This window comes from Oncorhynchus clarkii, chromosome 4 (assembly GCF_045791955.1).
Source record: "Oncorhynchus clarkii lewisi isolate Uvic-CL-2024 chromosome 4, UVic_Ocla_1.0, whole genome shotgun sequence".
Taxonomy (NCBI): domain Eukaryota; kingdom Metazoa; phylum Chordata; class Actinopteri; order Salmoniformes; family Salmonidae; genus Oncorhynchus; species Oncorhynchus clarkii.
In genome coordinates, this window is record NC_092150.1 from 28,880,136 (window position 1) to 28,905,367 (window position 25,232).

The 25,232-nt window shown below is 43.5% G+C and overlaps 2 protein-coding genes across 2 annotated transcripts; one reads left to right on the forward strand and one right to left on the reverse strand.

Annotated features, from left to right (window-relative positions):
* The first annotated feature begins 2,905 nt into the window (after positions 1-2,905).
* Positions 2,906-12,865, forward strand: LOC139406693 (DCN1-like protein 4). The gene is given in 12 exon segments (XM_071149612.1): positions 2,906-2,942; positions 2,945-2,992; positions 4,606-4,676; positions 5,107-5,146; positions 5,593-5,680; positions 6,647-6,735; positions 7,341-7,411; positions 7,611-7,702; positions 7,944-8,052; positions 10,172-10,276; positions 10,384-10,486; positions 10,587-12,865. Coding segments are annotated over 12 exon segments (900 nt in total). The 5' UTR covers positions 2,906-2,914; the 3' UTR covers positions 10,643-12,865.
* Positions 12,866-13,118: 253 nt separating this feature from the next.
* Positions 13,119-25,131, reverse strand: LOC139406694 (leucine rich repeat containing 66). Its single transcript, XM_071149613.1, has 5 exons — positions 24,975-25,131; positions 24,302-24,736; positions 21,596-21,765; positions 21,143-21,488; positions 13,119-20,420 (listed from the first exon to the last, which is right to left on the reverse strand). Exons 1-5 carry the CDS (start codon positions 24,988-24,990, stop codon positions 15,211-15,213), a joined length of 6,177 nt encoding a protein of 2,058 aa, XP_071005714.1. The 5' UTR covers positions 24,991-25,131; the 3' UTR covers positions 13,119-15,210.
* Between the last annotated feature and the right edge of the window lie 101 nt (positions 25,132-25,232).

Consider the following 25,232-nt stretch of genomic DNA (forward strand, 5'->3'; position numbering starts at 1 on the left):
CACTGGGAATAAAGTCCAGCTCAGTAAATGTAAATGATTTGGGTGTGCCAGCCTAGTCTCATTTAGGTGTTGTCCTCGGCTGTATTTACCAGACTGATTACTAGATTGCAGGTGTTATCGCCCTCTTGTGGTCTTGAATGGATCTGATTGGATACATAGGGTCATTTATTGTTTATTACTCTGAACAAAAATATAAATGCAACATGCAACAATTTCAAATATTGTACTGAGTTACAATTCATATAAGGAAATAAGTCAATTGAAATAAATTCATTAGGCCCTAATCTATGGATTTAACATGACTGGGAATACAGATATGCATCTGTTGGTCACAGATACCTTAAAGAAAAGGTAGTGTTGTGGATCAGAAACCCAGTCAGTATCTGGTGTAACCATTTGCCTCATTTAGTGCGACACATCTCCTTCGCATAGTGTTGATCAGGCTGTTGATTGTGGCCTGTGGAATGTTGTCCCACTCCTTCAAGGTCTGTGTGAAATTTCTAGATATTGACAGGAACTGGAACACGCTGTCGTACACGTTGATCCAGAGCATCCTGAACATGGTCAATGGGTGACATGTGTGGTGAGTATGCAGGCCATGGAAGAACTGGGACATTTTCAGCTTCCAGGAATTGTGTACAGATCCTTGCGACATAGGGCCATGCATTATCATGCTGAAACATGAGGTGATGACGGCGGATGAATGGCACGACAATGGGCCATTCATCCTTGAAGGTCGCTTTAGAAAATTTGGCAGTACATCCAACCGGCCTCACAACCGCAGACCACGTGTATAGCGTTGTGTGGGTGAGCGGTTTGCTGATGGCTTATGGTAGAGAAATTAACATTCAATTGTGTTGTTAACAAAACTGCACATTTTGAAGTGGCCTTTTATTGTCCAACACAAGGTGCACCTGTGTAATGATCATGCTGTTTAATCAGCTTCTTGACATGACACACCTGTCAGGTGGATGGATTATCTTGGCAAGGGAGAAATGCTCATTATCAGGAATGTAAACAAATTTGTGTTCAACATCTGAGAGAAATCCTTTATTTGTGCATATGGAAAATGGCTGGGATCTTTTATTTCAGTTCATGAAACATGGGACCAACACTTTACATATTGTGTTTATATTTTTGTTACGGGTAGTTAAGTTCCCAGTAAGCTACAGTGGTTACTCTAAGAAATATTTCACATATGATTCCAATAATATTTGAAGCACAATTTAAATATGAATACTAGGAAGTACAACCCCCTCCCATTACATGACTTAACCTGCTTATATTATCCTATGTTGAGGCAGAGATATATGCTGTATCTATGATGAGGGCCTAAAATATCTCCCTCTGACTCATTCACCTTTCTGCTATCAGAGGCTTCAAAACCACAAAGTTTTGTCCAAGTGTTGGTGGCCTACCCTGCTGATCTTTATTTACAGGAAACAATGAAGTGTTGTAGATATGTCATTGTTTACCCAGGTTTGCAGTTTCATTTGAAAATCACAGAACAACATATGTCCTTTTGACTAAAATGTGTATGTTGCTTTATTTGTCCCATTCTAACCCATTAATCCAGGTGACAATTTATTATGTTCTTATTTTCCCTCTAGTGAAGCACTGTAACTCAATCTGTATTGACCTCTCAGTGCTCTACCCCTTAGTAAATGCCTCCTCCTCCTTAAACCCCTCTTGTGAGAACAGGATGTTTTCCCTGCAGTTCTGGTATGTGACTGGGAGATCCCCACAAAGGCTGCCCTGTCAAACCCATCACTATAATGTAGTTATATAGGCTGACCTATTCCAGCAAACTAACAGGCTGCTCTTATGTGGAATCAAGCAGCACCTATTCTGCAAAGGTAGCTATGAAATGTAAGTTCTTTGAAATGAAAAGTACATGGCTTTTTAAGTTCCATACATTTATGAATTTGAGGCCAGGCACAGAATGTTACAAAATTGAGCTTTACGCATTATGCTTGTCAAATATGTTGCAGAAACATGGGATGTCAGAATATCATTTTGAACTTGAGACAAAAAACAATTCATTCAGATGGGGAACAATAAATAAAATCACGCCCTTCTGTAAACAACAGTTTTCTGTGTAACCAATTGTATTTTACAACAAACGTAGTTGCTTATGACTGAAGGTAATTTTCACCATTCACAAAGTGTATTGGGAGGTTCCTACTGCGTGAACCGGCCAATGAAGGTCCATCGTGGGTTGGTTTTCGTTCTTGCACGAGGAAATTCCGATTAGTGAGGGGATTCGATTAATACTCAGGGCATTCCCTGGGTGAACCGGCTTAGCGTTGATTGCGTCCATTTGGAACCGGGCTGCATCCCGGGCATGAGCCGGGTGCCCCGTTTTGGCCGGCGGAGAAGTCGGCTCAAAACAAAAGTGACTTCGGGTTAAGGTCGTGGAGTAACGAGTATGATTATGTGTTAACACTTGCAAAAGTGATTGATTAAGATAAAAACGCTTTATCTGCCGTCACAATGAAAACCAGTTTGAAAATTCGAGCATATATTTTATGAAAAAATAGATGTATGTTTCTGAACGATGCTGCACTGTTCACAATATGACTGAGCGGCGCAGATTACTGTTTGATTTGAAAAGAGTGCCTCGCTCACCGGTTTCGCCCGGTCACGTGTTGGGCCATAGTTCGGTTCAACCCGAGGCAGTTTAATCGAACTCTTCCATTGACACACGTAGGTACTTTTCCTAGCCAATGAACTTCAGCGGTGGGATGGCCTGGTTTGGAATTTTGACCTCTCACGTTCACCCAAAGGTGGGTCCAAATTCTTTGTCTTCAGATTTCCTACATGACACCAGAGACAGCCTATTATGAAGGAGTAGGGGTGCGGCTACTAGGTTCCTTGTCCACCCAAATCATCTGTGGGCATTGGTTATGTTGACATGTCCCGCCTACTGGCCGGTCTGCGGACTTCACACAGGCAGTTGTGTGTTTCATAAAAATGCACTCTGATGCGGCAAGTAAGTAGCTATAGTAGTGGCTTTTGGTGTGTTTAGGCTCCTCGTATTGATAACTTACGTAACAGCGACCGGATCTATTGCATCTATCTGTTTACCTTTAGATTTAGCTGTTAATCGAGTGTCAAATAGAGGTATGTGCAGACTATCTGTCTATTGCCATTCTCTTTGTATTTCCAAGTGTTGTCTTGAGGCGCAACAAAGGGACTGTACTGTGTTATTGCTGAATGTACGCACTTTTTGTTGACTTATTGTTAGGACAACTAACGTTGCAAAGGCTACTATTCGGTTGAATACATCAGCTAAATATGTAATTATTGTCGACCTATTATACTGCTATTTTGTCGCTTATTTACGGACGGGAATGAAGTGCTACTGCAAAGCAAGTTACACTTGGAACAATGTTGTGTAGGCTAAATAGGTCAGTTTTCCAGTCAACTGCGGAAAATTACAGAGGATGAAAATTGTGACGCAGTTCTGTAAAATATATTTCTATGCTTGCTGCAATAGAGCTGGCCGACTGCGCGTCATATACATCAACTGTTGCAAGAGAACCATAAGATACTTGCATGCACTATTCCATAGGATGTAACATTTTTGTATCGATATAATATGCATTCATCAGTTGGGGTGAGTGTCAGGAGAGGGGTGCAGAATGAAATGTTAATTTCTGAGGGCGGGAATTGTAGTCTAATTCCACTCTCCATTGATCAAGATCTTAGAGCCTTGATCCAGGAAATGGACTACAACAACCATAATGTCTCCCTCTACTCTCCAGATACTTTGTAAACTCTGTGCAAGTTGTGTGTCTGTATTGCTATTTTAAGTAGTCTATTCAGTTAGTGCTATCATGAGGTTCGGCCTTTCGTTGATCTAGGTGTGTGAGCGTTTTGACTAAAGAAACGGATTAAAAACGAAAATGACACTTCGTGAGCGCAGATGAGGAGATTACATGTTTTATTGGATAGGCCATGTCGGCGTGGTGTTTAATCATAATCGACCACTCTACTTTTTTGTCTGGCGTTCTGTGAACCCTGTTACGTTTGAATACAATCCTCATCTGTCAATCCCGCTCATGATCCGACTGTAGACTACTGTATTATATTACTGTATTCTAATGTATCTACGTAGCTACAGTCCTTCATACTTATTTCTTGTTGGTATTATGCCTACTGAACGATTATAACTGCTCAGCATAAAAATGAACATTTTATTGTCAATCCCATCACGATGAAAGGCATTGATTATGTGCAGTTATGGCTGTTTGACATCACTATTTAGTCATCCCAACTACTTTGATGCAAATTATGAAGGTGATTAAGATGGTTACATGCATACCTTCTCATTCCTATTGGCTGAATGCAAAGATGTGACCCCTATGACAGAGGGAGGAGCATGGTGATGTAGGCAGGCTGTGGGTAGCAGATGGTGAGTTCTCCCAGCTATCAGTGCCCTGGGAAACCTATATTTCTGTGAGAAGGTTATGTTTCTCTGAGAAGCAGATCATTGTTTAGTATGGCCTACTGTTGCTGTTGCGTGTCTGTTCCATATCTAATGCATGTGATGTAGTGGTGTTACATATAGAGATGTGCTGAAATGTACTTTTCCTCCTTTAGATTTTCAGCTGAACTCCCATTTTTCTACGCTGGCCAGCATCCACAAAATATACCACACCCTGCACAGGCTGGTAAAAGCATTTTGCCCTCATACCATTATGTGTTTTTCATGTGACATATGAGGACCAGCCACCTGTTCCAACAGTTTACATTATGGAGTTACTCTGGCAAAACGCTAAGAATTTGATCATGGACATTTACCCCTATCTACAAATGAATCCTAGTTATTAATGAGTTATAGACATGGATAGATTTTTCTATTCCTGGATGGATACTTAAAAGGGATTAATTCATCCTTCCTCTCATCCTATTTCTCCACTCCCTCTCTCTCTCTGAAATAATAACTGCATCTCTAAAGGTTACAAGCTTGAGGAAATGAGAGCGCAGGCCTCCCCTCACACCCTTCCCTTGCTCACTGCATGCGAACGCCGGTGCTGCTGTGTGTGTGTGTGTCTCTTGGTGGGGGTTGCCTAATATAGTTCAATTTATCTCTCCACTCAGAACCTGACGGAGGACGTTGGACAGGACGGTCACTCCACAGGTACCGACCCTGCCTGCACCTTAATGCAGACCCACATGACACTTACTAGCTAGGTTTCCATCCAATTGGCGGCAGGTTTTATCACAATATTAGCATTTTCCCACCACCATTTTCCAAGTCGTAGTGGGAGAACCACACAACATATCATCGCGTGACTCCCAAGTTTACTTCGATGTGATGGTTATTTGCGCATAAAGGCATTTCCATGGCCATTTCTCACATAATACATTTTACCGACGCAAAAAGATCCCACCTTGTCTAGCGTGTTTTGTTTTGTCGACATTTGGAAAGTTTACCGACAAATTTGCTGTTTCCATCACGGCCTGTCAATAAATTTTCTATCTGACATGTATTTACTCGCATAAAAAGGTTGGATGGAAACCTGGTTGCTGTTCTCTTTATCTCTCTCCTCACTCTCTGTCTCTCTCGTATTGTGTTTCTCTCAGCCTGCCGCTCCAGAGCCATGCCTCCGAGGAAAAAGAGGAGACCCACTACTGGAGATGATCTGTCAGCTAAGAAGAGTCGCCAGGACAGGTACTACCAACCTGCTACACCAACGAATGCATCAGTTACATCAGGTTTTACACAATAAAAGGAATTATATCCAACTTATTTAGATTCACTAATCACTCGTGTCAAAAGACAGGGATGACTAACACCTCAATCACACCGACACCAGAAGTACATTCATTTCCAAATAAACGCTGTGTTTGCCTTGCAGCATTACCTTGCGGAGGCAGTTGCAGTGCATTCTTTGTGGTCTATATATCCAACGTATGCATCAAATTGTATGCATCGGGCTTGACAGAAATAGTAGCAAAAGGTGGATGTTGAACTTTTGTTGCACACATATCCAGTAAACATTTTTGGATTGCATAATAAAAATGCTGTGTCATTTAATTACAAAGCGTTGATGCAAAGACGCTGTCAGTCTGATCGAGGCATAGCGAATAACAGTTGTTGATGTGCGCAGGTTTTTGTCACTGGTTATTTGAACAAGTCTTGATTTAGCGGGTGTGCGCGTCTTATCGAAATTCGGGAAGGGGAGGGTACGTTTGACTCATAGCCTTGCAGAGAGAGGCGGGTGGAGCTACCACCCTGCTTTTGCTCTTCAGTCCAGTATCTTTTTTTCTCATACATCTCCCCCAGAACCTAATCCAGTATGTTACGCAATTGCATGCAATTTTTGTTCTGGATTTTAAACTGTTCACTGAAACGGTATGCATGCGTGATGACACGTGATTTGTCTCCCCAGTGGATTTGCATACTTCATTGTCAGCTTAGAAATCCAAAAGAGCAGCAAGAGGACTTTCCATCACATAGCTCATCCAATAGTTATTTGTCAGGATTAACTTTTTTCTCCATCGTAGTGTTTGATATGCTCCTAGACGGTAGGATTTTAGGTCACACACTGTATTCTCAGCACCCGCAGTAATGTGTAAAATATGCTGGGTGTGCAGTGCCGTAGATTGTGTCTGAATGGTCTTTTTCAAAATGCAGTGTTTTTAGAAAACATGAGGCACCACAAATCCGAGAGGAAGAGACCTTCTCCAGTAAAAGATGTCTGGAGTGGTTCTATGAGTACGCAGGTGAGACTCAAGGTTTGTAAATATACATTTTGCAATTCTCTATCAGTTTATATAAGCACACTGACCATAATGGTGTAAATACCTTTGTTACTTTTAGATTTGGGTTTCCATGTCATAGTTGAATTGTACTGTGTGAGAGCTGTGAATCGGGCATCATTGATTGCTTCATAAAGGATGTCTCTTGCTTGCTGAAATGATGTCATAGATTAATGTTTTGTGTTTGTCACCTGCAGGTGGGATAGGGTCATAGAGAATTGTTACGTATGTATGTACGCATTGTGATTGTAATTTTTGCTGTGATGATGTCAGAATACTTTGTTACCTCATTCTATGTCATAGAATTCTATGACATCATAACAATAGCGATTACAATCATAGTTTTCGTGATGCGATGTCATAATAGGGACTGCTTTGACCTCCACATTATGATATCACACCATGTAAATATAATAGAATCTCTATGGTTGTGATGTCATAGCATTGTTGTGTCTGTGGCATACTATGCTGTCATAATATCAGAGATTAATCCTATGTGTTTGTTTCTGGTAGGAGTGGATGATGTCATAAATAATGGCCCTGTATATATATGTGTGTATCTTTGATAGGCTGTGATGATGTCGTGGGGCCAGAGGGAATGGAGAAGTTCTGTGAAGATATTGGAGTGGAACCAGAGAATGTAAGGATGGCTAGTCATGTCTATGTAGATGGGTGACATTTGTAATCCATCCACATGTGCATGCACTTGGTGGTTATAGTTGGGTACAGCTCCGTTATTCAGAGATGGCACAAAGATGAAAATTACTCATTGAAAAGTAAACATCTCAAGCATTTCATTGTGTTATAGCATGTGAGTGTATGCTGTTCTTTGTGAACAGGTGGTGATGCTGGTTTTGGCCTGGAAGCTGGATGCCCAGAGTATGGGATACTTCACCCTACAGGAGTGGTTGAAAGGCATGGGCTCCCTGCAGTAAGTCTCTGCTCTCAGTTTGTGTGTTTTACTGTACGTGTGTTCTGTGTGTCTGTCCCTACAGTTTGTCCTTTTCTAGTTGTGCCATGTACAAAATGGTGCTGACCCCAGACTGGGTTTATAGACTGCCTCTGTCTGTATAGTCTACTTTATATTCAACTGTCTGTTTTATAGTCAACAGTCTGTACTCTGTCAGCCGGGACTCTAGTCTGTCTCTAACTTGTCTCTCTGGCGTTGTCAGGTGTGACTCCACAGAGAGGCTGAGGAACTCCCTGGACTACTTGAGGTCTGTCCTAAACGACACCACCAACTTTAAGCTCATTTACAGATACGCCTTCGATTTTGCTCGGGTGAGTGAGGCAAAGCCGCATCTGCAGTATTCTCACTAGATTTCCTCTGACTGGGATATTTATTCCCTTGGGATATTTATTTTGACTGGTATATTTATTTGTTGATGTTTAGATTCAACACACGAAAGATGACAGACAAATGAAACTATTACCATTTGTAGAAATAAACACAAGGGATAAGTGACGTCAGGTAGGGAAGTACGTCTTTGATAGGCTCTTAGTTTTGAGTGTCTTGCATGGCTGAAGCTCTCATCACGAGTACTGCTCTTTCTATTGAGTCAGTCATATTTGACCCCTGACTTCAAATCAAATCAAATTTTATTTGTCACATACACATGGTTAGCAGATGTTAATGCGAGTGTAGCGAAATGCTTGTGCTTCTAGTTCCGACAATGCAGTAATAACCAACAAGTAATCTAACTAACAATTCCAAAACTACTGTCTTGTACACAGTGTGAGGGGATAAAGAATATGTACATAAGGATATATGAATGAGTGATGGTACAGAGCAGCATAGGCAGATACAGTAGATGGTATCGAGTACAGTATATACATATGAGATGAGTATGTAAACAAAGTGGCATAGTTAAAGTGGCTAGTGATACATGTATTACATAAGGATACAGTTGATGATATAGAGTACAGTATATACGTATGCATATGAGATGAATAATGTAGGGTAAGTAACATTATATAAGGTAGCATTGTTTAAAGTGGCTAGTGATATATTTACATCATTTCCCATCAATTCCCATTATTAAAGTGGCTGGAGTTGAGTCAGTGTCAGTGTGTTGGCAGCAGCCACTCAATGTTAGTGGTGGCTGTTTAACAGTCTGATAGCCTTGAGATAGAAGCTGTTTTTCAGTCTCTCGGTCCCAGCTTTGATGCACCTGTACTGACCTCGCCTTCTGGATGATAGCGGGGTGAACAGGCAGTGGCTCGGGTGGTTGATGTCCTTGATGATCTTTATGGCCTTCCTGTGACATCGGGTGGTGTAGGTGTCCTGGAGGGCAGGTAGTTTGCCCCCGGTGATGCGTTGTGCAGACCTCACTACCCTCTGGAGAGCCTTACGGTTGAGGGCGGAGCAGTTGCCGTACCAGGCGGTGATACAGCCCGCCAGGATGCTCTCGATTGTGCATCTGTAGAAGTTTGTGAGTGCTTTTGGTGACAAGCCAAATTTCTTCAGCCTCCTGAGGTTGAAGAGGCGCTGCTGCGCCTTCTTCACAATGCTGTCTGTGTGAGTGGACCAATTCAGTTTGTCTGTGATGTGTATGCCGAGGAACTTAAAACTTGCTACCCTCTCCACTACTGTTCCATCGATGTGGATAGGGGGGTGTTCCCTCTGCTGTTTCCTGAAGTCCACAATCATCTCCTTAGTTTTGTTGACGTTGAGTGTGAGGGTATTTTCCTGACACCACACTCCGAGGGCCCTCACCTCCTCCCTGTAGGCCGTCTCGTCGTTGTTGGTAATCAAGCCTACCACTGTTGTGTCGTCCGCAAACTTGATGATTGAGTTGGAGGCGTGCGTGGCCACGCAGTCGTGGGTGAACAGGGAGTACAGGAGAGGGCTCAGAACGCACCCTTGTGGGGCCCCAGTGTTGAGGATCAGCGGGGAGGAGATGTTGTTGCCTACCCTCACCACCTGGGGGCGGCCCGTCAGGAAGTCCAGTACCCAGTTGCACAGGGCGGGGTCGAGACCCAGGGTCTCGAGCTTGATGACGAGCTTGGAGGGTACTATGGTGTTGAATGCCGAGCTGTAGTCAATGAACAGCATTCTCACATAGGTATTCCTCTTGTCCAGATGGGTTAGGGCAGTGTGCAGTGTGGTTGAGATTGCATCGTCTGTGGACCTATTTGGGCGGTAAGCAAATTGGAGTGGGTCTCGACCCCGCCCTGGGTCTGACTTCTGAGACATCTTAGGGCTCTATTCAATCTGTAAAGCGGAGGCATTACAGACTCCGCAGAATAAATGTAAAGATAATTTCCGTTTGAGCCGACATATTTACAGGGAGGGCAGTCTCCGCTAAAGCGGGAACATTGCCTTTAAATTTCAGTCACGCTGTAAAGCTGAATTTCTGTGATACTGATTGAATAGAGACCTTCATTTCTGATTTTGTAGGAAAAGGACCAGAGGAGTTTAGACCTGAACACAGCCAAATGCATGCTGGGGCTTCTCCTGGGGAAGACGTGGCCACTGTTTCCTGTATTCAATCAGTTTTTAGAGGTATGGTGTCTAACTAACCTGTGTAACATTCAACTTGATACCGTACATACAACATTTGACACGGTTTTGTCACTATGTATTGACTGCCTGTCCTGTCTGTCATTCAGCAGTCCAAGTATAAGGTTATCAACAAAGACCAGTGGTGCAACGTTCTAGAGTTCAGCAGGACAATCAACCTAGACCTCAGTAACTATGATGAGGATGGAGCCTGTAAGTGGACACATGCACACACTAATACACAATCACTCATTCCCTAAGTGGTACAAGGGATCAGTGCTCTAACGTGATCCTTCTTTTCTCCTTTTGTCAGGGCCCGTTTTGTTGGATGAGTTTGTGGAATGGTACAAAGAAAGAGAGATGTCATAGCATCAGGTAGACTGCAACAAAACCACATTATAATACAACGACGATGACAAACGGCTATGAGAAAACTAAAAACAAAGAATACAAAATGGGAGAGGTGCTTGTCAGTGATGGCAGGTGGCGCATCCAGGTAATGATAGCGATATGGTTTGGGGGGAGGGGGGAGGTGGGGGGTTAGGTGCAAGCCACTCTGGCGAGATTAGGATGTAGGTCACCATGGAGACAAAAACCCTCTCCAGGTAATGATCCCTACCCATGTTACATTGTGGGTAATCACACGGCGAGCCCCAGTGGCGTTGCGCCCCCTCACTGTGATGTCATATTGCTGCGTGTTAGGATATCGTGTTCTCATGAGTGGCTAAATGGTTTTGTGTGTGCGAGAGATCCACTCTTGAACCCTTTGCTCCCGTTAGGAGGAATTCAACTAAATCCCTCCATTTTGAACGGTCGGTCTTAGTCTTAAAAACAAGGTCATTTTGACCCGGTCACATTTGAATATTGCATATCCGTGCTTTGAACTTGATCTGTGCTTGACTCTTTATAACCTACAGAACCCATCGTTTCTATCAGTTTTGTCCTGTTTGGGTTGAATTGGAATTCTTGAAGAAGCACACTGTCAAATGGCTGAGTGTTACAGTAGGTGCTCTTTTAGTCATGATCATTAAAGCTGTTGTTACAGGTGGATGATGACACCTGTACAGTTTACTGTGATGAAGTCATTTGTGCCAGTGCTTTTTGAGCCCCTTTTTTTTCCATCCTTAGTCTTACTGTGATACCAGCCTGTGCTAAAGCTTTGTAGCCCCCTGTGAAGGCTTCAGATTACCTCATACCACAACAACTAACCAATCAGCAGTGCTGCTTATTAACTCTTATTACAGTGCAGTGGTCAGTCGTTAGTGGACTGGCCAGCATTCATTGGTTATGTGACCAATCTATGTTTCTAAGCTGTAGGTTTTTAAGAGTTTTCTGTGCCTCTTTAACAATTTATAGAAGTCACTTTACTTGCACCCCACACACACACACAGTGGTCAGGGATACGTTCAGGATTAAATTAGACTGTTTGGCCTAAATTGCAAGTTAAAATAGAAACATACCTCTATTTTTTTCTTCATATCTGGCATATTGCTTTGGTCTTGTCTTCTGTTATGTCCACTGAACATGTCCAGTTTAATCCATATTACTAACGAGCCTCTCTCTCTCCCCAGTACTGAGAGTGTTATAATTGGAAGACTGTTTAAGGCCTTTGAGGAATAGGTTGTGTAGGGTAGGCAGGCTGTACATTAAGGGGAAATCCAATCCCAGCATGCATGCATTGCCATGTATCATTCAAGAGGTCTCAAAACCATGGACACTGACGGGTTAGATTTAGAACCCGGTGGTGATGTAATGGTGTTCTTTTTGCCTAGCGTAGGGCTAATGTTCTTGTAACACATGTCAACTTTTGTCTCTAGCTGTGATGTGACGCTCAATTGTCATGAGAGTGAAACCTTGCATGCATGCTCTCCATCAGAGCCATCTGCGAATGGATGAGATTTTTTGAATACTTATTTTATTGTTGTTGTTTTTGTACAGGAATTTGTGCAAGTGTTTTTGTGCTTCATTTGATATCCTTGGTCATGTTGTCTTAACGCTTTATGAAAACCATGACTGTGTATATTCAGAGCTGGAACACACATGCAACCTCATTTGGGGAAGAGGAGTTCCATCCTGCATTTGCCCAACCACTCCCTTCTAACACACACACACACACACACACAGAACCACACTGTTAGTCTCAAAAAAACAAATTGACATGAACTGAAATTAACAAAAGTTTGAGAAATTGGAGAAAGAAGACAAGTTTTGTGCAGTGTTGAAGGTGTGGTGTAAGAATGGTATCCGGGTCATATGTCAATCATTTATTGGTCAAACCCAGTGGTCTGAACTAAAGCATGTACAGTAAATGGTTCAATTTCTGAAGTAATAAGAACACATGATAGCTTCACCTATCAGTGATCCATGATGCTTTGACTGTCAGTAATCAGTGTATTTGTGTATATTAGGTTTTGGTAGGAGATGGAGCTAGTTTCTAAACGGCTCACTAATCATTTGCACAAAGTCTAATTCAGATGGTATTCTACATTGGTATTGCAGGAGGAAGAACAACTTTGTCCTGACTGTATGTACAGTATGTATGTCTGTTTTCACTGTAACCTATCTCTACGTATAAATGGGTTTATTAACTTATCGTTGTCTTTCATTTTTGCTTTGTCATTTTCCTTTACAGAACGATTGTGAACAATTGTTGTCAAAGGATGTTTCATTCTGCGTTCCTAAATTGCACAGGATCATATTTGGTCCCTCTACTGTAGACCTAATGTATTTTTGTTCTGACTATTGCATTACCACAGTAATAACTACATGTGCAGTGTGTGCACCTTATTATTCAGGTATCCATAGAACAACAGAGACAAAGGCATCACAAACACAGTTACTTTCTTTACAGGTTTATTTATGACGCATACCAACGTGGTCTCAGAGCATTTCGTATGATATGTTATGAATTTCAATTCATACGATATGTTACGAATTTCAATTTGTTGTGGCTAACGTTAGCTAGGGGTGGCTAATGCTAATGTTAGCTAGGTTAGGGTTAGGTTAAAGGGTTAGGGAGGTTAGCTAAAATGGTTAGGGTTAGGGGAAGAGTTGGCTAGCATTTTAAGTAGTGGCTAATTGGCTAAAATGCTCAAGTTGTCCATGATGAGGTTGAAACACATAACCTTTGGGTTGCTAGGTGTTCACGTTCTATGTTTACCCATTCACCTAACCAACCACCCTCCGTTTGTACTCCCTGACGAAGGCCATGTAGCTGAAACACGTCAGGTTTTTTAAAACTTTGTTTCTATTGAACATTCCATACAAATAAAGGCATTTTAATTAATTATATGAAGAGTGGCTTGGTCCTCCTTTCTTTTTGATGACCAATTCACCCCTTTTACCAAAGAGCACCTTCTGTCTACCAAAATGTACTATTGTGTCCCTTAGTAGCGCTTCCCTTCCTACTTTTTCCACCCTCCTTTTTGTTTTTGATTTAAGTAACCTATCTTATGTAAACATACCAAACATAACATACACTACATGACCAAAAGTATGTGGACATCTGCTTGTCGAATATCTCATTCCAAAATCATGGACATTAATGTGGAGTTGGTCCCCCTTTTGCTGCTTTAACAGCCTCCACTCTTCTGGGAAGACTTTCCACTAGATGTTGGAACATTGCTGCAGGAACTTGCTTCCATTGAGCCACAAGAACATTAGTGAGGTCAGGCTCTGATGTTGGCATGACTCGTAGTCGGCGTTCCAATTCATTCCAAAGGTGTTCGATGGAGTTGAGGTCAGGGCTCTGTGCAGGCCAGTCAAGTTCTTCCACACCGATCTTGACAAACCATTTCTGCATGGACCTCGCTTTGAGCACGGGGCCATTGTCATGCTGAAACAGGAAAGGGCCTTCCCCAAACTGTTGCCACAAAGTTGGAAGCACAACATTTTATAGAATGTTATTGTATGCTGTAACGTTAAGATTTCCCTTCACTGAAACTAAGGGGCCTAGCCCGAACCATGAAAAACAGCCACAGACCATCATTCCTCCTCCACCAAACTTTACAGTTGGCACTATGCATTGGGGCAGGTAGCCATGGAAACCCATTTCATGAAGCTCCTGACAAACAGTAATTGTGCCGACGTTGCTTCCAGAGGCAGTTTGGAACTCGGTAGTGTGTTGCAACCGAGGTCAGATGTTTTTTTACGCGCTTCATCACTCAGGGGTCCCGTTAGATGAGCTTGTGTGACCTACCACTTCATGGCTGAGCCGTTGTTGCTCCTAGACGTTTCTATTCCACAATAACAGCACTTACAGTTGACCGGGGAAGCTCTAGCAGGGCAGAAATTTGATGTACTGACTTGTTGGAAAGGTGGCATCAGAATGACGGTGCCACGTTGAAAGTCACTGAGCTCTTCAGTAAGGCCATTCTACTGCCAATGTTTGTCTATGGAGATTACATGGCTGTCTGCTCGATTTGATTCACCTGTCAGCAATGGGTGTGACTGAAATAGCCGAAAACAGTCATGTTAAGGGGTGTCCACATATTTTTGTATATATAGTGTATCATACTAATTTCAGGGTCCCGGATTTACGCTTGCTATGTTAAGTCTAGTCTATGACCAGTCTGTGGATACACATCATGTGGAGAGGCAGTGTCATGAAGATATATATTTTGTGGCAAAGAAAGAAGTGGATTTGTGTATCGAGTAAGGTAGGTAAGGATGTGAATCTGGGAAATTCAAACAGTGTTTAATGCTCCCACCTTTACGATCCCTCAGTCTATTATATCATTCAAAGTCATATAAACAGCCATATCCATTACGATAAACATGTCTGGTTTTCCACCACAAATTACTCATATTTTACAACAATGTAAGAACAGTATAATTCTGTAATAAAATCCAACTTCTAATCTCTTTGTCGTCTGCTGCGTTTTTCTCAATATTAAGTGCAACTTATCTTAAATCAGCACAAACAAATACAGTCGGTCTTAAGCCTCACTGTGTCTTACAGTGGAGAAGGTGAGGTCAGAACCATCCCTCTCGGAGATCTCACTATGCTGTGTGGCCATAATGGTTTCTGGGGTAACGCTCTGATACTGACGAGCTGTGCCGAATGGTTTAGCAGCCAATAACCCCATATAGTTCTTCTCTCCTTCATCTCCCTGTGTTATGGATGTATGGCCAAATCCATCTATGGCTCTCCACCTCTGTGGTCCCCTGCTCCTCCATCCAGAACCAGCTGCCTCTTCTCCCTCTGGGAAAGGTGGTGGTGTTCCTGGGGCACTAGGTGGAGCCAGGTGGGGCTGAATGTCAACAACTAGACGCCTCCTATGGCGGGGGATTTGGAGTGGAGACTCTATAGGCCTCGCCTCATCAGTGGAAGTGGAGAAAAGGGATGATGTTTTTGGTAAAGACAGTTGGGGAGAGGGATTGGTTTCTTCCTCAAAGCCTCTGTCTTTTCTGCTAATGGTACGTTCTAGTATGGGACTGCTGTAGTCTGCTCTGGCTCTCCTGCCCACCTCATCTGTGCTGCTGTCTGAGTTGATATTGAGAGCACTCCTTTGAGAGAAAGAAACATTCATGTTTGTAGAACTGTCCTTTGTGTCCCACCTTTGTGTCTCTGACAGTGCCTTCAGACCACCAAGCCCTGGCCTTTCCCACCTGTCCTCTGCTCCGGTCTTCCTCTCCACCTCATCTGTGGTACTGGCTGAGTTGTAAAGGCTGATATTGAGAGCTCTTCTTGGGGCAAAGGAGACATTAATAGGCGTGTCCCCAGGACTGAGCGAGAAATCTGTGACGTCTCTCCCTGGTTTCTTTGTGTGTTCTGTAAGCTCATCTCCATTCTCACTGCTAGCAGAGGATGATTCGTCAAGTGTAGCATCCTGAGAGGGCTGGATATTCTGATGGCTCCAGAGTCCAGGGATGTAGAGTGGAACTGGTGGCTCCTCAGTTCTCGCCCTGTCTGAGGAGGTGGAGTAAAATATTGATGTTTTGGGAGCAGGCTTGGCATCTTCCTGAAAACCTCTATCATTTGTGGTGGTTATACTCTCATACTTTGACTCCGATGATTGATTTTGAAAACTCTCCTTGGAGAAGCCAATATTGAGAGCTTTCCTTGGAACAAAAGAGACATTCATGGGTGTGTCTCTAGGACTGAGAGATGGATACTTATATGTGACATCAGGGACCTTAGCTTTCTCCTCTTCTCTTTTTTGGTTCATTGTAGTCTCATCTTCACTCTCACTGCTGGAAGAGGTTGATTCAGAGTTATGTGATGTTCGTAGGGAAGCAGGTGGAGTTTCCTGATGAGGCTGAATATCCACATGTCTCCTGAAAATAGGGATATAGAGTGGAACTAGAGACTCTTCATCCCTTGTCCCATCTGAGGGAATTGAAGATTTGGGAAGGGGCTCCTTTGTACTGATGGCAATCTGGGAGGTTAGACCCATGCCAGTCAAACTTGGCTCTGATTGATACTGAAAACCCTCCTTGGAGAAGCCAATATTGAGCGCTTTCCTTGGTGCAAAAGAGACATCGATGCCTGCGGGAATGAAAGATGAATCGGAGTCCTGAGATTTCTCTTCTCTTTTTTGATTCATTGTCGTCTCATCCTCACTTTCACTGTTAAAAGAGGATGAACCAGCAGGTCTGCGTGACCCTGGGGCAGCAGGTGGAGTTTCCTGAGTGGCCTGAATATCTAAATGTCCCCTGAGGCTGGGGATATCTAGTGGAGTCTCTCCAGTCCTTGTCCCTTCTGGGAATCGATTTTGGGGAAGAGGCTCGTTTGGGGTGATATCACTCTGAGAGGAGAGATCCAAGCTAGGCGACCTTGTCTCAGGCTCTTTTTGATATTGAAAACCCTCCTTGGAGAAGCTGATATTGAGAGCTTTCCTTGGGGCTATAGAGACATTAATGTCTCCAAGACTGAGAAATGGATCCTTGTGTGTGACATCTGGGACCTCTCTGTCAAGTTCCTTACTCTCACTTCCAGAAGAGGATGAACCAGAGGGTGGTGGTGTTTGTGGGGTAGCAGGTGGAGTCTCCTGATGAGGCTGAATGCCCACATGTCTCTTGAAACTGGGGATATAGAGTGGAACTAGAGACTCTTCATCCCTTGTCCCATCTGAGGGAATTGAAGATTTGGGAAGGGGCTCCTTTGTACTGATGGAAATCTGGGAGGTTAGACCCATGCCAGTCAAACTTGGCTCTGATTGATACTGAAGACCCTCCTTGGAGAAGCCAATATTGAGCGCTTTCCTTGGTGCAAAAGAGACATCAATGCCTGCGGGAATGAAAGATGAATCGGAGTCCTGAGATTTCTCTTCCCTTTTTTGATTCATTGTCGTCTCATCCTCACTTTCACTGTTAAAAGAGGATGAACCAGCAGGTCGGCGTGACCCTGGGGCAGCAGGTGGAGTTTCCTGAGTGGCCTGAATATCTAAATGTCCCCTGAGGCTGGGGATATCTAGTGGAGTCTCTCCAGTCCTTGTCCCTTCTGGGAATCGATGTTGGGGAAGCGGCTCCTTTGGGGTGATATCACTCTGAGAGGAGAGATCCAAGCTAGGCGACCTTGTCTCAGGCTCTGATTGATATTGAAGACCCTCCTTGGAGAAGCCAATATTGAGAGCTTTCCTTGGAGCAAAAGAGACATCAATGCCTGCGGGAATGAAAGATGAATCTGGGACCTTAGCTTTCTCTTCTCTTTTTTGATTCATTGTAGTCTCATCCTCACTTTCACTTCTAGAAGAGGATGAACCAGAGGGTGGTGGTGTTCGTGGTGGAGCAGGTGTAGTGTCCTGAGGAGGCTGAATATCCAGACATCTCCTGAGGCTGGGGATATAGAATGGAGCTGGAGACTCTCCAGCCCTTGTCCCGTCTGAGGGCAATGAAGGCTCCTTTGGGGTGATGGCACTCTGGAAAGAAAGACCCACGTCAGTCAACCTTTTTTCAGGCTCTGGTTGATATTGGTAACCTTGCTTGGAAAAGCCGATATTGAGAGCTTTCCTTGGAGCCAAAGAGACATTAATGTCTCCAAGACTGAGAGATGAATTCTTCTGTGAGACATCTGGGACCTCTCTGTCAAGTTTCATTGAGTTATCTGTAGTCTCATCTTCACTCTCACTGCTGGAAGAGGATTCAGAGGGTGGTGGTGTTTTTGCGTGAGCAGGTGAAGCTTCCTGAGGAGGCTGAATATCTAAACGCTTACTGAGTCTGGGGATGTAGACTGAAACTGGTGGGTCTTCAACCCTTGCCATGTCTGAGGGCAATGAAGTTTGGGGAAGGGGCTCCTTTGTGCTGATGGCACTCTGGGTGGTTCGATCCAAGCCAGGCGACCTTGTCTCAGGCTCTGGTTGATATTGAAAACCATCCTTGGAGAAGCCAATATTGAGAGCTTTCCTTGAGGCCAAAGATACATTAATGTCTCCAAGACTGAGAGATGGACCTTTGTGTGTCACAGCTGGGACTTGAGCTTCATCCTCCTCTTCCTCATCGCTATCCTTGTTCACTGTGTACTTTGTGGGTTCATCACTACTATCACTGGACAAATCAGAGTGTTCTGAAAACAAATGAGAGTGTTGAACTTCCTGTCTCAGTTCACTCACATGAAATCCATCCTCATCTGGAGAGGGACTGACTGGGTCCTTATAGTGCTGCTTGTCCAAACTGACATCATGTTTGAGATAGGGGTTCGCTGCTGCAGGGTCTGTTGTGCTATCATGTGTAAGTAGTGCATCCTGGACAATCTCCTTCTCCTTCACTACCCCCATCTCTGGGTTCACAGTGTACTCTGTAGGTTCATTCCCACTGTCACTTGAGTTGCTGGAGCTGGACTCATCATTCTCCCTCCATTCTTTCACAAGTGTTTCTTTATTCCACGCTTGTTCATAGTCTTTTCTCAACTGATCAGCAAAAGCAGAACCTGAAAGATCTTGACTACTTGATCGTGCCGATGCACCTTGGATGGAATCAGGGAACTCAAAGCTCTCTCCGCTGTCATTCCACAGCTCAGGATCCATGGGGTTGGGATCTGCCATGTTTGATTTCCTATAAGCAAATCCAGGGATCTCACCCACTCTGCCAATGTTGATCTGTAGAACATCAACTGGTTTAACTGTAGGGAAATCTGAACTCCGCTCAAAGGAGTCGTCTTCCTTCTGGGGGGATTGAGGCTCCCAGGAATTATTCTGGGTCTTGCGCTCCTCCAATCTCTGAGACAAATTGTCTTTGGGCCAGTCCATATCCTGATCCTTATCTGGACTCTCCTGGTCAGAGTGTGAAGACACAGACGAGCTTCGACACCCCTGCAACTGTTCTGGGTCGGGGATGGATTCAAACTCCATGCCGTGGGTATGGACTGGGTAAGCTCCCCTTTGTGGTTCACTCAGAGACATATCAGAGAGGTCTCCACTGTGAGTGTCTGTCTCTGGGTTGTCATGTCGGAAGCTTCCTGAGCTGACAGAGCCCCGTGCCCTAGGCTTCTCCTCCTCAGGCGGGTGATAGACCTCAAGGGAGGGGTGTGAGGTATCCCTCTCCTGAACATTTTCATATGTTGTATCATATTCCCCAGCGAGGTTGTCCTGCATACCATTGGCCACAGTATCATAGTATGGAATACTATTCTGATCCCTTTGTTCTGAAGGATGTCCACTAAATGTCACTCTCCTCTCCCTGTGTGTCCCTAGTTCCTCTCGCTCATCCTCATCTGAATAGGCCTTGTTATCGTAGGGGGACTGCCCAGCAGAGGAGACCGATTGTGGTGGGGAGGCACTTTGCTTGGTACGGTTACAGCAGCTACAACACCTCCTCCAGAGAGCGTTCAGGAGAGGTCTGGTCAGAGCACCAATTACAAATGCTACCAGGAAGGTAATGAACACAGACAGGCAGACAGCCAGGACCAAGTCAGACTGTGTTCTCTGGGTAGCCCTGTGGAGGTCTAGAGAGTTCAGGTCTGTCTCCTGACCTTCCCCCTGGATGCTGCCTAACTCTGAGTTAATCTGTAGCCGCTCCCTGTGTAAACTCCTAGTGTCTCTGGTTTTCCTCTCTGCCTTGTGAACAAGCAGGTTGAATACAGACACAGACTCCTCGTGAGGCCCAGAGACACACACGTACAGTCCTGCGTCTCGCTCTGTGATGTCACTGATCAGCAGGCCTGCCTGGCTCCCAGGAACTTGTCCATTGGGCGTCCACCATGTTGAATCTAGAACAAATACACAAACAGTGGGAGACTATTATAAAGCCAAGCGTGATTACAATTTGAATGGTTGTTAGCTATATACTCAACACACACAAACAAAGAAATGAAAGGTCCAATGCATCTGTTTTTATTTCTGGATAACAATTAAGTACTTTACTGTGATTGTTTTCAATTAAAATGGTCAAAAAGAAACACAAATAGCTTCTTAGCTCTAATTTTGCTAAAACTGTCTGGTAGTGGTCTGAGTGGGGAGCGGAAAACTGAAAACTAGCTGTTATTGGCAGAGAGGTTTGGAACTCTTTCTTATTAGTATATTAACTAATTTACCGCCTGGTGATGTCACTAGGCAGGCCAAAACTCCCACCAAAACAGGCTGAAATTTCAGTCGGCCTTTTCAAACAGCTCACACACTAAAAGGGCGTTATCATCATTTTCACAATGCCACATTATTATTCCAATCTCATAGTGTGGAAATATATACATATAAAACACAGGGAAATCACATTTTTGACTAGACTTGGCCTTTAACTGTTGGTGTAATGCAGGGTCCTGCCCTCCCTCTGGGTGCACATTTTGGATTTAGCCCTAACACTACACAGCTGTTTCAAATAACCAACTCATAATCAAGCTTTGATTATTTGAATCAGCTTTGTAGTGCTAGGGCAAAAAACAAAACATGGAGGGGGCAGGACCGAGTTTGGGAGACCGTGAAAGAAGTGTGTTACCTTGCTTTAGAGAGCCACAGGGCAGCAGGATCTCCGTCCCTTTATCCACTGTCACATCCTGGTGGAGCCCCGCCCTGTTCTCAGCAGTAGAGCAGGTGAGGTCACTGTCCTCCAGGTGTAGCAGGTCTCTACCTGCGTGGGTGGAGGGGGATGTACACACCACCCCCCTCCAGGTCTGCTGCAGGGCCCTGTCCCTGTCATAGGCCATCTTCCTCCTCAAGCTCCGCAGGCTGCAGTCACACCTCCACCTGTTCCCACTCACCTCCACCAGGGCATTCAGGTTACGCAGCGACAGGTAGGCTGATGGAGTGATCGTGGTCAACAAGTTGAAGCTCAGATCCAGGACCTTGAAGGATGACATTATGAACATGAATATCAAAAATCTGGTCAGGTGGGAGGAAAAGGATAACAAAATGGCTGTTTTGATGTTGTAGTTATCATGTGTATAGTTACCCTGAGCTCTGGCATGTCCCCCAAGGCCTGTGGGTGGAGGTTGGAGATACGGTTGTGCTGCAGATGGATCTCTCTCAGAAGGGGGCACCTGCACAGGTCTCCAGGTCGCAGGTCAGAGATCCTGTTGTGGGAGAGCTGCAGCACCTGTAGGAACTCACTACCTCCCAGGCCTGAAGGACAAAGCACAAACACAGTCCTACCATTGGAGTAACATTGGTGTAATTACACAGATAACTGGAGCGGCCCCTGTTTATCCTCAGTGTGAATGCACAGAGGATAGTAATTGTAAGGTGTAAGTCCCCTGCTCACCTCCGTACTGTTCTATACACGGGCAGCAGTCCGGCATTCCTCTCAGAGCTTTACAAGCAGCCGACCAATCAGAGATGAATGTATACCTGCCCTTACAGCTCCCTATACCTGACAGGTCTAACAGTATTTGAGTGATTGACAATAACATGGTAGAGTACTTGTAACCGTTTTGTTTTTATCTACGCTGAACATTCCATCCTGGGATCAGTTGTGGAAAAAGTAACCAATTGTCATACTTGAGTAAAAGTAAAGATACCTTTATAGAAAATGACTCAAGTAAAAGTTAAAGGCACCTGGTAAAATACTACTTGAGTAAAAGTCTAAAAGTATTTGGTGGTAACACTTTACTTGACACCTAGCGTCATAACATGTTATGATACCATCATAACCATGTCATTATATGTCAGAACAACTGACATAACTTGTCATAACCTGTTATGACACATATATTTAGACCTGTTGTGACATATATTGCGTGATTTTATGGCTGGTTATGACACCTACAAAATAGTGTAAAAACCCACAAAACCTACCACACAAGGCAAAGGATTCCATTACATCGTAGCCCGTGTCAACAGTATGTTTATGTTGTGTGTGTGTATATATATATATATTTTTATATTTAAAATATATATATATATTGACCATATTAAATTATAATTGTAATTGCACACACATTGATGTCAGACATGCACCTACCCCAATATTCTGTTGCTGATGACTGGGATGAATGCAGGAGCAGATTTCAGGAGCAGATTTCAGGAGCAGGATAAGACACCCTCTTTTTGACTGATGACTACTATAAGGGCATGTACATGAAAGGCCTGTCTGGCTTGTATGATTATGAAGCTCATAATGCTTCATGACAGTGTCATAAAGTGTATTTTCTACAAGCTATTTAAAATATGATCTAAAAACACATGACTAAAGAATTCATTACACTAACAACAAAGGATTTAAGAAACAAACTTTCAAACAAAAGGAAACTTCTTGGCAGGGGAAAAACGAATTTGAATAAATGTGGGTTTTAACACTCTTATGTACTACGTGTCATAACCAGACAATACATTAATGCAATGCATGTCACAGCAGGTGTAAATGTATGGGTCATGACAGTGTTATGACCATATTATGACAGGTTATGACAAGTTATGTCAGCTGTTATAAGCATGTCATGTTGTGTTTTTGGCACTGGGTGTCAAGTAAAGTGTTACCGCAAAGTATATTTAAGAATCAAAAGTAAGAGTATAAATCATTTCCAATTGTTTACATTAAGCAAACCAAACGGCACAAGGTTCTTGTTGTGTATTTATTTACGGATAGCCAGGAGCACACTCCAACACTCAGACATCATTTACAAACAAAACATTTGTGTTTAGTGAGCCCGCCAGATCAGAGGCAGTAGGGATGACCAGGGATGTTCTCTTGATAAGTGTGTGAATCGGACCATTTTCCTGTCCTGCTAAGCATTCAAAATGTAACAAGTACTTTTGGGTGTCAGGATAAATGTATGGGGTAAAAAGTACATTATTTTCATACTTGAATGTAGTGAAGCAAAAGTAAACGTTGTCCAAATATCAATAGTAAAGTACAGATACCCCCAGAAAACGACCTAAGTAACACTTTAAAGTATTTTTACACCACTGCCTGGGACAACAAACAATCACTGGGGTTGGGTAGAAATATGTGTACTGTTATGACTGATTAAAGCCAAGGATTTTCTATTGACAGCACTTATTTCACACTATGATTTTCAGTCTCCCCAGTCTCCTCTTCTCTCTAGGCTGAGACTGCTGAGCTGAAGTGAGACATTGTGGGCCTGGGCTTCATTAGAGGAGCACTGGGAGACTGTGAGCAGAATATCAAGCAGCATAGAGAGGCCTCTGTCTGTCTCACAGAGCTCACATAACAACTGCCCACAGTCCTCACAAACCTCAAACTAGGAGAAAACACTCACAGTCACCAGCAGATACATATACAACTCAAAGGTTCAACTCTTCTGATGGAATGTTGACAAAGAGAGATTAACTACTACTGTAAAATGATGATTGAGGCTTGGCCCTCTTTTAAAACACAATCATTGCACTTTTACACCCTCTTATGAGCCATTGGAATGTCAGTTAACAACCTCTAAGATTGGCTGAAGATTGTGCAATGGTTTGTCAAGTTTTTTTGTGATTGGCAGGGCTGGTTTAATCATTTTCTTTTAGAGCAAAGTCCTAATTATTAAGGATAATCATTCACAGGCGCATGGGTGTGAATGTGTGTGTGTGAGCATGTGTGCTTATTTACTGTATGTGTGTTAGGCAAAGTCACATTTTCATGATTAGTGTAACTACATGTATAGTACAGCGAAGCAATTCCTTATGTATTTGTGTGTGTGAGAGAGAGACTCACCTTCAGGAATCATCTCTAGCTGGTTGCTCTCAGCAGAGAGCAGCTGCAGAGTTGGGGCCCAGGACACACAACTCCCTCGGCTACGTGAGAGGGGGATTTTCCAATGTTTACCCCTCCAGGTCCTCCGCACACACAGAGACAGGTGAGTGATGCTGTTGTGTCCAAGCCATAGACTCTTAAGCCTCCAACTTGACCATGAGGGGGTAATGGACTTCAGGAGGTTGTGAGATAGATCTAGTTCAGTGACAGTGGATGGAACAGGTTGTTGGGCCTGGGAAAGGCCAGCGAAGGAACAGTTTAGCAGACCTTTCTGACAAAGGCAGGACTCCGGACAAGCAGGGGGAACGGGAGAACACTGGAGCCCCTGGATGAGGAGGAGCAGCACTGCAGCACAGAACATCCACTGAGACACGGCCATCACAAACCGCCCTGTGCCTATATAGGTAAAACAAGAGAGAATAACTAAAGTTAGCGAAATGTGAGTTTCAACATGAAAGACAATATCTGAACACATACCGTATTAAATATTAATCTAATACATCTAACACATACAAAAACACCCAAATGGAATCAAAACACACACATTACTCTCGAATGTAGAAATCAAACTGCAATATTGGCACACGTCATAAACAAAAATCTAAATGAATACATTTTTAAAAATCTAACTCACCCTTCCGTGTACGCATTGTATACAACCGAAGCGAACTTGTGACTCTCACTCTCTCCCCACCAAGTGCACCGGCAAAGGTAGCATATTAATTTACTTTGTCTCCTTTAGTTTCAGATCAAAGTCTGCAGTGTGTACTGCCATGTTGAGTCAGACATGCACATACACAAAAATGACATAAGCATTTCGCAGATTCCCTCAATCATTCACATGCCATGGTTAATGTCTTACCAGGATGTTATTACCCTCTCCTTCATAGGT

Excerpts from the sequence above, each read along its gene's own strand:
- LOC139406694 (XM_071149613.1), bottom strand. Across the intron at positions 21,489-21,595 it reads GGGACATGCCAGAGCTCAGG|GTCCTGGATCTGAGCTTCAA; the intron begins GTAACTATACAC and ends TCATCCTTCAAG. Across the intron at positions 20,421-21,142 it reads CTGTGGCTCTCTAAAGCAAG|ATTCAACATGGTGGACGCCC; the intron begins GTAACACACTTC and ends TATTTGTTCTAG.